The sequence below is a fragment of the Rhinopithecus bieti genome, unplaced genomic scaffold, assembly GCF_001698545.2.
Source record: "Rhinopithecus bieti isolate Rb0 unplaced genomic scaffold, ASM169854v2 scaffold_39746, whole genome shotgun sequence".
NCBI classification, from domain to species: Eukaryota; Metazoa; Chordata; class Mammalia; order Primates; family Cercopithecidae; genus Rhinopithecus; species Rhinopithecus bieti.
This window is the reverse complement of record NW_016816960.1, coordinates 2,134,204-2,151,059: the sequence shown is the minus strand read 5'-3', so window position 1 is coordinate 2,151,059 and position 16,856 is coordinate 2,134,204. Positions and strand designations below refer to the sequence as shown.

The 16,856-nt window shown below is 41.9% G+C and overlaps 1 protein-coding gene across 1 annotated transcript in view; it reads left to right on the top strand.

Annotated features, from left to right (window-relative positions):
* The window catches only part of CCR3 (C-C motif chemokine receptor 3), a 35,950-nt gene extending 26,527 nt beyond the window's left edge, over positions 1 to 9,423 (top strand). Inside the window, exon 3 of the mRNA XM_017855650.1 lies at positions 7,960 to 9,423. Coding sequence (XP_017711139.1) covers positions 7,971 to 9,038 — 1,068 coding nt within the window. The 5' untranslated portion in view covers positions 7,960 to 7,970 and the 3' untranslated portion in view covers positions 9,039 to 9,423. The remainder of the gene's footprint in view (positions 1 to 7,959) is intronic.
* The last annotated feature ends 7,433 nt before the right edge of the window (positions 9,424 to 16,856 follow it).

Here is a 16,856-nt window from a genome sequence, read left to right as displayed (position 1 = left end):
GCATAGTGAATTGGCACTAGGGGTGAAGGGACAGAAGTGATACACAATTGAGTAACTTGGCAAGGGAAATTTCTTGCATTTTTTCCCTGTGTTTTCTCTTCTAGGTTCTTCAAAGCACTTGCTGCACTTGTATTTGGAGAGTCGTTGTGGTCTACACATTGCCTGCGTATATGCTGTCCATTTAAAAGTCCGCTTATTGCTAGGCTGTTGCAGTTAAGGATTGGTGCTTTTGTAGCATCAATAATAATTAACTTAAAAATTTTTATCTTTCACCGTTAAAGTAACCTCATACACTTAGCTTGTCACAGGCTTATTTTTTTTTTTTTCTGGGAAAAAAGTTCACCAATTTCTTCCATTGAGAATAAAGGAAGAGTAATGGAATATTGTGATGCTCATTAGATGTTTAAGATGAAATTTTGAGTAGGGGTTTGGGTCAGGGCTTAAGACATCAATTTGAGAGTCCTTAGCATGTATTAGTATTTAAAACCACAATGGCATATCATTCCAGTAAGCAGGATGATACTCAGCTTCCTCAATACCAAATCTATATTAGTCTGGGTTCTCCAGAGACAGAACCAATAGAATATGTATGTAGATACAGGAGATGGGATTTATTAGGATAATTGGCTCCCAATTATGGTGACTAAGAAGTCCCACAACAAACCATCTGCAAGCTGGAGACCCTGGAATACTGGTAGTGTGGCTCAGTGTAAGTCTACAGGCCTCAGAAACAGAGAAGCCACTGTTGTAACTCTCAGTCCTAGGCTGAAAGCCGCTGAGTTGGGGAAGGTGGGTAGTTGTATAGTTCAAAGGCTGGTGAGCCTGGATTTCTGATGTCTAAAGCAACAGAAGAACAGTCTGTTCCAGCTCTCAAAGACAGACCAATTTGCCTTCTGTAATTGTTCACTTCAGGCCCCCAGCTGATTGGATGGTGCCTGTCAACACTGAAAGCAGATCTTTCCCACCTAATCCACTCAGACTAACACAGTAATCTCTGGAAACACTTTCACAGACACACTCAATACAATGCTTCACCAAGTTTCTAGTTATTCCTTTACGCAGTCAAGTTGACATCTAAAATTAAGTCCACAGATCCACCCTTTGTCAAGTTGACGTGCATACACATCTCCTTAAACCATACTTAATTTCCAAATAAAGATAATAGCAAGTAATAGTTCCTCTTAATACAATGCAACTAACATTATGCAACTACAATGTGTACAACCAGAAATGCACTAATCCTTCCCCAGAATTCAGCTTTCAGGATTTCAACATTAGGAATTTTAATGTTTTAGGATTGTGATTTTGATATTTTGGGATTTCAACATTATGGCATTTGGGATTGTGTTTTTCAAGAATATGATTAGCACTGGGCCTTGGGATATATCTAAACTGTGGCCTTCATTTTTATTTTTCTTTAACAGTTCCCCACTTTTGGTCATTCTCTCACTTGAACTGAGAATGTGACTGGCTATTACCCTTGGTTACTACATGTTGTTTTCCTTTCTGCAGACATTTATGGGTCACAAACTAGAATCTCAGTAGGTTATTTTGATGACTCTTGTTCATACGGTTTTGGTTTTCAATCTTCACGGAGATCAACTGTTGAGTTAGTGGCTGCTGACAAGCACTTAAGACCCTTATGAGACTACATTCCATAAGGGATATTATCAATATGACTAATAGGAGGATAATACCAAGAGTCTGAAAAATACCCCAAAACCAACCAAACCAACCTACTTAAAAGAGCCAAGATTTAGTCAATCAATTGTGCTTCCCTGATCTGGTAGAATAGTAGGATCTGATCTCTTAGATCTCTAAGATTTAGGGCTATAATTCCTGACTCAATGACATAGAAACAGCATTTTAAAAAATATGACTGTTGCACTTTAATAGATTTTCTTGGCTTGCAGTTTGAATGTCTCTGGTGGTGTCATTGGTGGTCCAGGGAATTTTCTGAGCAGCCATGAAGCAACATGCACAAAAGATGTTCATATACAAGCTGTCGTGGTGATTTCTCCGGAGTTTATTTTAGGTAATTCAACTTCAGCTTGTAGGGCTGTAAGGCTGGAAACAACCCTGGTTCAAAACTGTCAGAAACCTATAAGTGTCAGAGTCTTTCTATGAATTTCATGTCATTTTGTACCATAAGGTATTTGCAAAAGCTTTCAGGAAAGCACCAGAGTAAAACAATAACTGCTATGGATGAACAATGGTTTAAAATGCCCCTGAGAATTTTCTATAATGCAGTTAAAGAAGAAATTTGGTTATTTCTGTGATATACAACATTTTGGCTGATGAAATATATACAACACATGGCTGATAAAATTATACCAGGACATATCTGATATGTAGGAATTTCATATAATTTCTGAAACACATATTAATAACATGTATCTATACAAATATAACATAAAGAAGATTTAACATTTTTTATTTGGCAGTGCTTCCCATACAATGTAATATGTTAAATAATTAGTCTAACATCTCTCTTTTTATAATATAAGGAGAGAATAAATTCCTTTGAGGATTTTCCAGAGGCTCTCTGCAAAATTCCAAAGTTAGCTTAAGGTCAAAAAGACTGTATGTAGAATTGATTTAGGAAGGTTGTCAAAAATGTCGAAAGATTTAAAGCACTTGATTAAATAGGATCACGGTTCACTCTGAAACAACACTTAGGTATCCATTTAGCCAAAGTGACAACTAAAAGATTTCAAAGGCAAATACAGAAAGTTACATAGTTGTATTAGTCCATTTTCATGCTGCTGGTAAAGACATACCTGAGACTGGGCAATTTACCAAAGAAAGAGTTTTATTGGACTTCCAGTTCCATGTGGCTGGGGAGGCCTGACAATCATGGGGAAAGTTGAGAGGCACGTCTCATGGTGGCAGACAAGAGAAGAAAAGTTTGTGCAGGGAAATTCCCCTTTTTAAAGTCATCAGATCCCATGAGACTCATTCACTATCCTGAGAACAGTGCAGGAAAGACCCACTCCTATAATTCAATCACCTCCCACTGTGTGTCTCCCATACATATGGGGATTGCAGAAGATACAATTCAAGATGAGATTTGGGTGGGGACACAGCCAAACCATATCATTCTACCCTGGCCCCTCCCAAATCTCACGTCCTCACATTTCAAAACCAATCATACCTTCCCAACAGTTGCCCAAAGTCTTAACTCATTTCAGCATTAACTCAAAAGTCCACAGTCCAATATCTCATCTGAGACAAGGCAAATCCCTTCTGCCTATGAGCTTATAAAATCAAAAGCAAGTTAGTTACTTCCTCGATACAATGAGGGTATAGGCACTGGGTAAATACAGCCATTCTAAATGGGAGAAATTGGCCAAAACAAAGGGGTTACAGGCCCCATGCAAATTCGAAATCCAGCAGGGCAGTCAAAACTTAAAGCTCCAAAATGATCTCCTTTGACTCCATGTCTCGCATCTAGGTTATGCAGATGCAAGAGGTGGGTTCCAATGGTCTTGGGCAATAGTTAAGAAAACAAAAATGAAAAATCTTAGTTCTTGTAACACAAATAACTCTATTTTCATAAGTAACCAAAGATCTTGATAAAGACAACATGAGGCACAGAAAATTATTTTAATGAGAAATAAAATCTTTGCTCTTTTAGGCAGATCACTTAAAAGGCAGAGAAAACCCTTTCATTACTCTTATCAAGAGTAGACTAATAATCCAAGAAAACTTTGTGGTTTTAACAGAAAGAAGATCAAATTCTAGTTTTGCATCAGTGTACTTTGATATTGAAAGCCCATTTTAAAATCTTTGTAATAAATTCATTCAATTTTATCCAGTTTAACCACATAAGATTCTCTGTCTCATTCTCTTTCTCTCCCTCCTACTTTCTATGTTCTTTTAGCTTTTGTTCTTTATTGTTCTCTTTTTTCATGTTGAAATAATCTTTTAAAAACCTTCAAAGTAGAACAAAATCACGTTTCCGGTATAAAACCTTGATATTGTAAAGTTATCAATTCTTCCTAAATTTATTTACAAATGTAACACAATTCCACCCAAACTTGTGTTTCTATAGGTAATTGACTAGAAGATCCTAAAGTTTAATGAAACAAATGGCTCTAATATGTAAGACATTTGGAAATATATAATGAAAGGGAGTTGCATAATAATATTATCTATATAAATCATCTTATAAATCTACAATAAGAAGAGTGTCCCTAGCACGGAAATAAAATATCAATAGAATATAAAGTACAAAATCAGAATCAGGAACATTAAAGAATATATGACAAAGGTGATATTTCAAGCCCAAAGGGGAGAGGACAGTTATTCAACACATGCTGTTTCAAAATTTGTCAGATAAGAATGGAGAGGAGGAGGGTCCTCTCCTCTGACCCCAGGGAATGTGAGAAGAGACACAGTGGTTATGACAGGAAGCAGTCACACCTGTGAGTCCCTACCTTCCCCATCAGAGCTAGGGGGCATGGAGCACTCTCTGCTAAGATGGGGACCCCCAAGGAATGTCTCCCTGCAAGGCACTTCCTTACCAGATGGGATGGCCAATGCGGTTAAGTTGGTGGTCGGGCAGAAAAAAAAAAGATCTAGTTTGTACTCTTGAGAGTTCCTCAGTTTGTTCATGGCATGGGCGGGAGTCAAGGAGCAGCAGCCTTGCCTCAGTGCCTACCAGTGCAGGAAAAGCTACATAGCCTGGGCCAGGGCCCTGGTGGAGACGTAGCAGTAACAGAGAGGGCTCTCCATTGCAGACCGAGGAAGACCAAGAATGAATACCTCATGAGTCTATTAGCTACAAACCACCACAGCAGGTTCCAGAAAAAGTCTCGGGGTTGGGACCACGTCACTCCCACTCAGCAGACACCAGTCATATAAATCAAGGACCAAGAGGAGACAGGAACACCCCCTTCCCACTCTGCCCCATGTCTCAAGTTGTTCTGGCCTTTCCTCCAGATCTCTGCCACAGTCTTAGAAAGGACCACTGAGAGAAGAAACTGAAATTATAAGCTGACAGCATAAAGAGGATGAGTAAAATCTAAAATCATTGTTCAAATGAATGAGTCAAGAGAAGTTTAAACCACTTTGGACTAAAATGTGTGAATCCTTTTTCCTGCTACCCAGCAGATGAGAAGCTGGTAACAGAGACCAAAATAGTTTGGAGACTAAAGAATCATTGCACATTTCACTGCTGAGTTGTATTGTGAGTGATTTTAGTTGACCTCACTTTCTTAAATCTTGCACATAGGCATCCGTATCTGCACAGAGAAATGTTAACAGTGGTAAATGCTGCATGAGGAGATTGGGTGATTTTACTTTTGTTTTGTGCTCTTCTTTTTTGTTGTTCTTACTTATGTACTATTACCCCCATCGTTTTCCAAAATGCAAAAGGCCATTTTGAAAGCCTAGTTCAAACCTCTTGAATATTTTATACCTAAACATTTATCTTGATTGAGACTGGGTAGACAGATGAAAACCATATCAGGTTTTTAATTTTTTAATTTTTGAGACAGGGTCTCATTCTGTCACCCAGGCTGGAGTACGGTGGTGTGATCACAGTTCACTGCAGCCTCAACCTCCTGAGCTCAAGTGATTCTCCCACCTCAGCCCCCCAAGTAGTTGGGACCACAGGTATATGCCACCATGCCTGGCTAATTTTTTATTTTTATTTTTTGTAGAGACAGGGTCTCATTACATTGTCCAGGCTGGTCTTGAATTCCTGGGCTCAGGTGAACCTCCCACCTGGGCCTCCCAAAGTACTGGGATTACAGGCATGAGCGAAAGTCCCCTGCCCATATGAGATTTTCTGTCTCTGATCCCATGCAGCTAGTAATCAAGAACTTGGTTGCTGACTCTGGAGGACCTGCATGCTTTCTTGAGCTTTGAACTTTAGTGCTAAAAGCTCACAGGCAGCCCTGAAGGTTCTATGGTTTATCATCCTGAGCATGTTGATTTTATAGAAATAACATATGAATTAAAGACACTACTCTAAAATTGAGCAAAACTTAAGTAATTTTTTTAAAGTTTGACCTGTTTTTAAATCACTCTTAGAGAAAAGGAAAATAAATACAAATAATTAACGGTGAGTACAGGCTACTATACCTTTGTTCTCCAGACTAAGCAGTTCTGTTCCTTTCTTGCTTTAGATGCTGAAGTGTAGGACACTCTCTGTGATTTTACATGTGTAACTGACAAAATGTGTATTTTTTTTCTCAGCTGCTATGGATTGGATTATGCTATTAGGAATAAGAATGCTGATAGGAGCACACACAAACTATTTGTTCCTCAAGTCCATTTTCCTCCTCAAAAGCCTGGAATGTGCCGTTGATCAGTGGGAGATGTACCTGGACAGACCCATGAAAAGAGATCAGCAAGTTCCACCCAAGGGACCCTATGTTTCCTAATTTCATTTGAAATGGCTTCTAATTGTCCTTCTTTCATTCCTGGTTCCTACCAGTTTTACAGCTTTTTCTGGTTTCAAATGTGAACTCACATACACTCTCATTTATCCTCATGACAACCCCAAGTGACCCAGTGGTCGTCAATTTGGATATAAGAAAAGGAGGCTCTGCGTTAAGGGCTTGTCCAAGACATCCAGCTGAGAGGTGTTAGGACTGGCTCCATTTCCATCTCTATTCTCACTGACTTTGACTACACAGAACCCCAACATGTGGGGCCTCAGTATTTGATCAATTATTCTATTAAGAAGCAAAAACAATTCCTTGCATTGGCCCCAGTTATTAAGCATTTCTCAGATTTACCTCGAGAAACACTCATCGGCCTGTATATTCACATCTTCACCCTTGTCCCTTCCTCCTAGAAAGAAGAAAGTTGGATGCCCTCTGAGGAACCAGTGCAAGGCTTAACTGTCCTTCCACGACTCCTGCCTTATCTGTTTTCTATTTTCCTCCTTCTCCACTGAAGTCTGTAATCTCAAGAAAAGCAGGCACTGGCTTTAGGTCTCCTGGCCCAAGAAATATCGAGTCCAATAAGAAATCCCATTGACTGACCCCTCCTGCTTACTACCCCTTTGTAATGGAGAAGCTTCCAGAGGTTTGCTTTTGGCACATTACCAGCCTAACTCAGCATCACTAGGAGCAGGAAAAGGAAAGTAACCTAAGCTAATACTGCTTATAATTGAATTATTGTAATAGTTAATTACTGTAATTGTACAGGTGTAACAGACAAAAGGTGTATTTTTTTCACAGCTGCTGTGGATTGGATTATGCCATTTGGAATAAGAATGCTGTTAAGAGCACACAAACCAGTTGTTCCTCAAGTCTGTAGCAAATTTTTCAAAAGTTAAATTTAAAAATCACTACATTTGAATTTAGTGACAGGAGAAATGGACATAGATAGAGACTAAAGATCTAGCCCAAATTTTATATTTACTTGTTAGAGGATTTTGAACAAATTACTAAATTTCTTCAAGGTTCAATTTCCCCATTAACTTTAATGAATGGCACATCATTATGGGGCCGCAGAGAAGCACAGTTACTTGTAATTGTAATCATCATTGTTATTATTATTATACGTATTTTGCTTTTAAATGGATAAGGATTTTGAAAGTATATATAAACAGTAAAACATAAAATGCAAAATACCGTAAGAGACAGTAGTAATAATAATGATTATTATATTGTTATCATTATCCAGCCTGTTTTTTCCTGTTTGGTATTTCTTCCTTCAAATGCTTTCAGAAATCAGTATCCCCATTCTTCACCACCATCCCACAACATTTCTGTTTCTTTTCCCATCTCGGATCATGCTGGCTTTGAAAGCTTCAGCTCTTTCCTTCCTGAACCCCTCTCCTGACACCTCTGATATGCCTTTTGAAATTCATGTTAAAGAATCCCTGGGCTGCTATCACATGTGACATCTTTGTTGAGTACATGACTAAATCAACTGCTGTGTTTTACAAAAGGTGATTATGCTTAATTGTGGGATTGTATTTTTCTTCTTCTATCACAGGGAGAAGTGAAATGACAACCCCACTAGATACGGTTGAGACCTTTAGTCCCACATCGTACTATGATGACATGGGCCTGCTCTGTGAAAAAGCTGATGTCGGAGCACTGATAGCCCAGTTCGTGCCCCCGCTGTATTCCCTGGTGTTCACTGTGGGCCTCTTGGGCAACGTGGTGGTGGTGATGATCCTCATAAAATACAGGAGGCTCCGAATTATGACCAACATCTACCTACTCAACCTGGCCATTTCGGACCTGCTCTTCCTCTTCACCCTTCCGTTCTGGATCCACTATGTCAGGGAGCATAACTGGGTCTTCGGCCATGACATGTGTAAGCTCCTCTCGGGGTTTTATTACACAGGCTTGTACAGCGAGATCTTTTTCATAATCCTCCTGACGATTGACAGGTACCTGGCCATTGTCCATGCTGTGTTTGCCCTTCGAGCCCGGACTGTCACCTTTGGTATCATCACCAGCATCGTCACCTGGGGCCTGGCAGTGCTGGCAGCTCTTCCTGAATTTATTTTCCATGGGACTGAAGAGTTGCTTCCAGGGTCTCTTTGCAGTGCTATTTACCCACAGGATACAGTAGATAGCTGGAGGCATTTCCACACTCTGAAAATGACCGTCTTGTGTCTCGCACTCCCTCTGCTCGTTATGGCCATCTGCTACACAGGAATCATCAAAACGCTGCTGAGGTGCCCCAGTAAAAAAAAGTACAAGGCCATCCGGCTCATTTTTGTCATCATGGCTGTGTTTTTCATTTTCTGGACACCCTACAATGTGGCTATCCTTATCTCTACCTATCAATCCATCTTATTTGGACTTGACTGTGAACGGAGCAAGCATCTGGACCTGGTCGTGCTGGTGACGGAGGTGACTGCCTACTCCCACTGCTGCGTGAACCCAGTGATCTACGCCTTTGCTGGAGAGAGATTCCGCAAGTACCTGCACCACTTCTTCCACAGGCACGTGCTCATGCACCTGGCCAGATACATCCCATTCCTTCCTAGTGAGAAGCTGGAAAGAACCAGCTCTGTCTCTCCATCCACAGCAGAGCCGGAACTCTCTATTGTGTTTTAGGTCAGATGCAGAAAATTGCCTAAAGAGGAAGGACCAAGCAGATGAAGCAAACACATTAAGCCTTCCACACTCACCTCTTGAACAGTCCTTCAAACTTCCAGTGCAGCACTGAAGCTCTTGAAGACACTGAAATATACACACAGCAGTAGCAGTAGATGCATGTACCCTAAGGTCATTATCACAGGCCAGGGGCTGGGCCGTGTACTCATCATCAACCCTAAAAAGCAGAGCTTTGCTTCTCTGAAGAGTTACCTACATTTTAATGCACCTGACTGTTAAATAGTTACTATATGCCGCTACAAAACATAAAATTTTATATTTTATACGTTAACTTCAGCCAGCTATTGATATAAATAAAACATTTTCACACAATACAATAAGTTAACTATTTTACTTTCTAGTGTGCCTAGTTCTTTCCCTGCTTAATGAAAGGCTTATTTTTTTAGTGTGAATAAATAATCTTAAGCAACATAATGGCATGCCATTCCTGTTCTAAATATTCTTAAAAGTTTGTTGATTTCCTGTTCACACTGAATGGCAAAATTTCCCATGGGTGACTCACAGAGCCCTGAGAAGTGTGCACTGTCCTCTTAATGCCAATCTTGCATTGCTGAGGAGGCCAGGGGCCTCCTGTAAATATGAAGTAACCTGGGTATGGAGCGGGGAGGTGTTGGGCCTGCAGAGACTCTTGACACCTGTAGCTCAGTGGCTCTCAAACTTGTCAGAAGCACCTGGAAGGTGTGTGAAAACGTGGATGGCTGGGTCCCACCCCAGAGTTTCTGATTCAGTGGATCTAGAATGAGACACAAGAATGTGCCTAGCATCACTAGCAAGTTTTCAGGTGATGCTGATGATGCTGGTCCTGGAACCACACTTTTAGAACAACTGCCCTAGCTAAAATGTCTGGATGTTCCAGAGTCATCCTTGAAATTGCAGATTTTAGGTGTCAGAAGGAAATGTAAAATACCCTTGTGATCTAGGCTCTGCCAAGAATAATCACCACCCAGGGCAGCATATATATGTCAGTTCATCGTAAACCAATTCGTTTAGTGGGACTTTCTACTCCATCGTTTTTATTCAGTTGAGCTTTTCTTGAGAGTCTATTTAATACCCTGCCCTAGAAGCTATGATAGATACAAAGATGAGTAAGAGTTTGTGTGAGCTACATCCTAAGGAGGAAAACATGCAACTTATGATGTAAAAGTATCCCCCCCAAAAAAAGTAGGAGTGGCCCAGGTTCCCATTCCCTTTGGTTCTCTCTAGTTATGGCTTCTGGGGGAAGTAAGTTCTAAGCTTCTGATTAACTTGTGCCTCTCAGTAGAGATCATATGACTGTGCAATGTGAGCCTTGCCAGCTGTCCGTCCAATAGCTCTTCCTGCTCTTCCTCTTCACCCTTCACCTATCTGTTAGGTGATCCGGACAGGATGCACAAACACTGCTTCAGGTTAAGTGAAAGATGCAAAAATGTGTAAGACAAGCACAATCTCTGCCCCTATGAAACCTTCAGTCTAGTATGGGGTATAAGATGGAAACAAACAACTCTGGTGCAAAACACTCAATGCTAGGCCTGGACCAGGAAGGGAAAAACTGTTTCTTGCTGGAACCTGAGGGGAGGAAGATTTCATGGAGGAAGTAGCTTTTGAGCAGTTATCTGAAAGAAAGGCAGGATTTAGAAAGGGAGAGGATTTGGGAGAAGCCACCTTTAACCCAAGGGAATGCCCCATCGAAAGGTGAGAAAGGAGGGCATGCACATTTGTGGACAGGAGGGTGGCATGGACAGGGTAGCGTGGGCCAGGGTAGGGTGGGCCATGAATTTCACACAAGGAGAGCTATGGAAGGGTTTAGAGCAGGGGAGAAAAACAATGTAGGAAGATATGTCTGGCAACACATAGAGCATGAAGTGGAGGCCCCAGAACCATGTAGGAGGGAAGTTAAGAGGTGAGTGCAAGTTTGGAGGCAAAGAAAGATCAGCAGCTGGTAAGAGAGGTTCCAGGAGCACTCAGGAGAATTTGACCAAGAGACAGCGTGAAGGATGAATTAAAGCACTAGGAGTGATATATGGTTGAGTGTAAAAATCAAAGGGCAAGCCTGGGCACGGTGGCTCACGCCTGTAATCCCAGCACTTTGGGTGGCCGAGGTGAGCAGATCACGAGGTGAGGAGATAGAGACCATCCTGGCCAACATGGCAAAACCCTGTCTTTACTAAAGTACAAAAATTAGCCGGGTGTGGTGGCAGGTACCTGTAATCGCAGCTACTCAGCAGGCTGAGGCAGGAGAATCACTTGAACCCTGGAGGCGAGGTTGCAGTGAGCCGAGATGGTACCACTGCATTTCAGACTGAGTGACAAGAGCGAGACGTTGTCAAAACAAACAAACAAACAACAACAACAACAAAAAAAACAAAGGGCAAAGCAGAGTGTATCATATGCTAAAAAAAAAAAAAAAAAAGACACACACGTTTTACTTTTACGTAGGTGTATAGACCTTCTCTCTAAGGATACAAAAGAAACCAATACCAATATGGGGTGGCTGGAGAACAGGAAAAGAAGCATGACTTTTTGTGCCTTCTGGATTTTCAATCATGGGGACATACTACTCATTCAAAAAATAAATACAACCTTAGAATGATATAAAAAATAAAAAGCTAGGCCGCTATGCAGATGTTCAGAAGTAGGCATCCGTCCTACCAGCCATAAGGAGATTAGAAGCCTCCTGCCGTGAATTAATCCTGTGACCTGGCACAAATTATTTGGCCTCCTTTAGCCCTGATTTCCTCATCCATATAATTAAAAAAGTTGAATTAAACCATTTCTAAGGCCCCTCTGTGGCCAAGTAGACTCTAATCTTGCTAAAATATTAGGAGCTGGAGGCTCTAAGTTTACAAAATAGATGATAAAAGAAAGGAGAAGAGGAGTGGTGGACAAGCCCACAGCATTACCTCCACTGGTCGTGAGGCCAGGCATGATTCCCACTGTTCACTAAGGGGTACTCAGGTCTTGTTCATTCATTTGGTCATTTACCATTCAGCAAACATGGATTGCTGAGCATCCACCATGTTCTTAGCTAAGTTCTGAGAAAACAAACGAGGGCACAACCACAGGTGTCCAATTGAGTCTGACGGTGAGCTCCCTGGGGATGTCCAATTCAGTTTCAACTTGGATGCTGCCCACAGGGGGCTCGCCATCAGACTGAATTGAATACTGCTCTCGTCCTCCACTGCCAGAGTTCATGACCATGCCTTATAAAGGAATTACCAATACTTAAATTCAACCCAGATGAGAGTTCCATGCAAAGACCAGAAGACATTTTTTACTTCCCAATCCAATGCTTGGAGAAAGGGAGTGCATTCTCTTGGCCATCATTCCATCCATCCTCACCCTCTGGTGAGTGGCCTGGCCTTTTGTTACTGTTATGCCTATCTGAGAGCTCTGCATGGCCAACACAGGATGTGAACTCTGGAACACTCTAAACCACACAATATGAATCTCAATTTGGCTAGGACACTTTGAAGTACTTCTCTTTTTTGTGGTTCAGCCAAAATGTAAATAAAACAATCATTTAAAAACTGAACTGTACATCACTGATTCTCTCTTGCATTATGAAGTTGCATCTGCCCTTAGGTAACCACAAGTGCAAGATAGAGTTGCTTGTTCATACTATACTCCTCTTACCCTTGAAAGCTTTTCAGAGCTTTTTGATTCACTTAAACTTCACCTAACCAAGTCATGAATTGGTGTGTGCTGCTTTGTTCCCCAGCCCAGCTCTGTTCAAGAATGATAGAAATACACTGAGAGAAATGTTCTGTATCTGCACTGTCCAATATGATCGCCACCTGCCACATGCAACTATTGAGCACTTGAGCATTGAAATGTGGCTTAGGTGGCTAAGGCACTGAATTTTTAAATTTTATTCAATTTAAATTACTTAGGATTTAAATTTCAAGGGCCACATGTGGTAGTGGTGCAGCACTAACCGCTTCAAATCTGCCTCTTGACCCCTCCTCTACCTATGCATCCAGCATCCTGTAGCCCTCAAACACACGCCCTGAACACTGCACAACAATAGGGAAAATGCTGGTGATGCAATATGAACGAGATCCATTTCTAGAACACTCACTCACCGTTCAGTGGAAGAGACCGACCTGATTCCTGTGGCTGTAATGAAACGTGAGGGGTGCCTGAAGGACACGGCTGCAGATAGTAGGAGGGAGACATTGAAGAGAGGTGCACAGAGAAGGTGTCTTTCTGCTTAGATGGGGTTCCTCCAGGCACAGACCCTGAGCAAGGATTTAAGGGAAAAAAGTTTATTTACAAAGTGCAGGAAGCTCCAGTAGGGAAGTGAGGAAGTAAAATAGGAAGGGAGGAGAAGATGCGAACAAGGGTACATTATCCAGCCATTTTTCACAGGGGGTGACTGGAGTTAAAGCCACTAGGAAACTCTGTGAGACAGCACAACACACTTCTCCTGATTTGAGGGGTGAGGGAATTGGGGTATTTACAATCCACTTCCGTCAGTCATTGGCCGAGGATTGCTCCTGGGGAATGTTAATCCCCAGCACTTCCCACTGGCCTTGCTAGGGCAGGAGGCCTTCCCAGCTTTGGAGAACATTCCTGGAGTAACAAGATGTAGATGCTGGATGTTGGAAGACAGTTGGGCATGTTCGGTTAAGGCTTGAGAGATAAAGCATTTACTACGCATTTGAGCTAGTGTTAGAACAGCTTTTTCATGAAGCAGAGGGTGGGAGTGAGAGTATCATCCAGGCAGGTGGATCAGTTTGTTGGAAGGCACCACAGCACAAAAGTGACCCACAGATGCCTGCTGTGGTGATGCTTAGTGTGACATTGGGCAATGACCGATGCCCTTTATTGTGCCTCTCTGTTTTCTTCCCTGGTTGCTTTACTCCTCCTCTTTTTGTTCAGCATAACAATCTGCTGTTTCAGAAGATGGTCCTTTCCAGCTTGAGTTCCTGAGGTGTTCTCCAGATTCCAGAGCTAAAATTCTAAAGGCTTCACATCTCCTGAACAAAGCAGTTTCTGGTACTTTGTAGCCTATGGACTGTAAAAAAAAAACTTTACTGAGGTTTTTGTCCACTTCTTCCCAGGTAAATCCCCAGTGTAGTCAGGGTCACCATTCTTCTTTTGCTAGTCTCTGACCTAATCCAGGGCTCGGACAAGGACCTGCAGGACAAACCTGGCCCACTGCCTGTTTGTAAATAGAGTGTCACTGGAACACAGCCAGGCTCATTTTTTTATGCATTGTCTGTGGCTGCTTTTGCACTACTATGAGAGTTGAATAGTTGCAACAGAGACAGTATAGCCCACAAATCCTAAAATATTTACTTTTTTGTCCTTTGCAGAAGAAGTTTCCTGACTCCTGATAATCCACAGGACTTGGCTCTCCTCAGCCATGAGGAGGAGAGGAGGAGAAGGAACAGGTTGTCAGGGGGAAAACTTGGTGTGTGAAGTGGTCAAGCCACTTAAGTCCCCAGGTTAGTTTTTCCTTGAGTCTGGATGCAATACAAAGCAAACAAAATAGGGTTCAATTGTGTATTAGCCAAATGCTTCTCACTAACGCAACACACTAACAGTATGCACCAAGATATCATATTGGAAGTTTTTACTGAGGCAGTAGGATTCCTTAGATGCTGTATCCCAAAGTAGACTATAAGGTAATTTCCAAAGGAAGTGTAAAAACAGATTTCACAACTCTTGAGACTCGTTTATAAGGGGGACAAAGGGATTGGATTGATTGATGAAATTAAGGAAGTATTTGAAAAGTTCTTTGTAGAGGGCTACTGGTATTCAGGGGTGCCTTCTTCTCACCTTATGCCTGGTGAGAGTGATGCCAGTGGCACCACCTGAGAGCTCAGTAGGAGTCACCAGAGTTCAAGAAGCACCATGCATGAGCATCTGACTGACACCCAGGAAATCTGGAGATAAGGAACAGGCCAGCCAGTTGCACTGGGGGTGGGGTGGAAGAGAACTGCCATTACTTTGGGAGGGATCTATACTTCTAGAGATGATTTTGGCCAAGAACGTAGAATTCTTTTCATGGGCCAGATACCAGAGAGCTGACTGGAGGATTTCTAGTCCTGCCCAGTGGACCCCAACAGCATATGTGTATGCAGTGGCCTGCCAAAACAATGGGATGATGGGAGGTTGACAGCCAGGGAAAATGCTGTTTTTTTTTGTTTTTTTTTTTTTTTTTTTTTTTTGAGACAAAGTCTGGCTCTGTCACCCAGGCTGGAGTGCAGTGGCGCAATCTCGGCTCACTACAAGCTCCGCCTCCCAGGTTCATGCCATTCTCCCACCTCAACCTCCGGAGTAGCTGGGACTACAGGCGCTGCCACCACGCCCAGCTAATTTTTTGTATCTTTTAGTAGAGACGGGGTTTCACCGTGTTAGCCAAGATGGTCTTGATCTCCTGACCTCGTGATCTGCCTGCCTCGGCCTCCCAAAGTGCTGGGATTACAGGCATGAGCCACGGCGCCTGGTCGGAAAACGCATTTTTTAAAAACTCACAAGAGTTATGTTGAATATTCCAAGGAATGACGTCAATGGCTCTACCAAAGCAACCCATGAGAGAAATGATTAACTTGTAAACATCCACCAGTGCCAGAAAGGGCAACATCATCTTATGGCAGGACCAGTCAAACAAAAACTTTCCTAACACCAACCTCTTTCCCTTCCCAGCTCCCACACAGTGAGAGGGTGAGAATCCATGCTTAGCAAGCTGGGGAGGGGTCAAAATGCAGGACAGAGAGAAAGATAGACAGGGTCGTGCCCCGCTCCTCTCTCCCACAAGTGGTTATTCCTCAGCTAGCTGGGTGAGCTGGGAAAGCGGGGAAGATTTAAGTGTCAAATCAAATGGAGTTTTGATTATTATATGGGGATCAACTTTTTAATTTTTGAATTGAAATTGTCCTTTTGTGACCTCAAATGATCCTGGGACTTTTTTGTACCTAAGCATAATGACGAAAGCCATGGGACTGCCAGAATTTTCATTCAGGGATTCAAGTATAGATGAACTTCAGCCTCTAATTCGGTTTAAAGAGATAGTGAGGCACAAAAGTAAAGTTTACATCCCATGAATTCTGTCAGTTCAGTACACTGCTGTCAAATCCAAGCCCTCAAGTTTCAGCTCTCTGCGGTCCACATAGGCTTACATGAATTGACAGGACTGAACTGCAGGTCTTAAGTGGACAAAGAGACATGAAAAACACTTCAAAAAAATCAGTGAATCCGGGCCCTGGTTTTTTGAAAAGATCAACAAAATAGACCACTAGCCAGACTAATAAAGAAAAAAAAGAGAGAAGAATCAAATAGACACAATAAAAATTGATAAAGGGGAGACCACCACTGATCCCACAGAAATACAAACTACCATTAGAGAATACTATAAACACCTCTGCACAAATAAACTAGAAAATCTAGAAGAAATGGATAAATTCCTGGGCACATACACCCTCCCAACACTGAACCAGGAAGAAGTCGAATCCCTGAATAGACCAATAACAAGTTCTGAAATTGAGAAAGTAATTAATAGCCTACCGACCAAAAAAAAGCCCAGGACCAGACGGATTCACAGCCGAATTCTACCAGAGGTACAAAGAGGAGCTGGTACCATTCCTTCTGAAACTATTCCAATCAATAGAAAAAGAGGGAATTCTCCCTAATGCATTTAAGAGGCCAGCATCATTCCGATACCAAAACCTGGCAAAGACACACCAAAAAAAGAAAATTTCAGGCAATATCTCTGATGAATATAGATGCAAAAATCCTCAATAAAATACTGGCAAACTGAATCTAACAGCACAT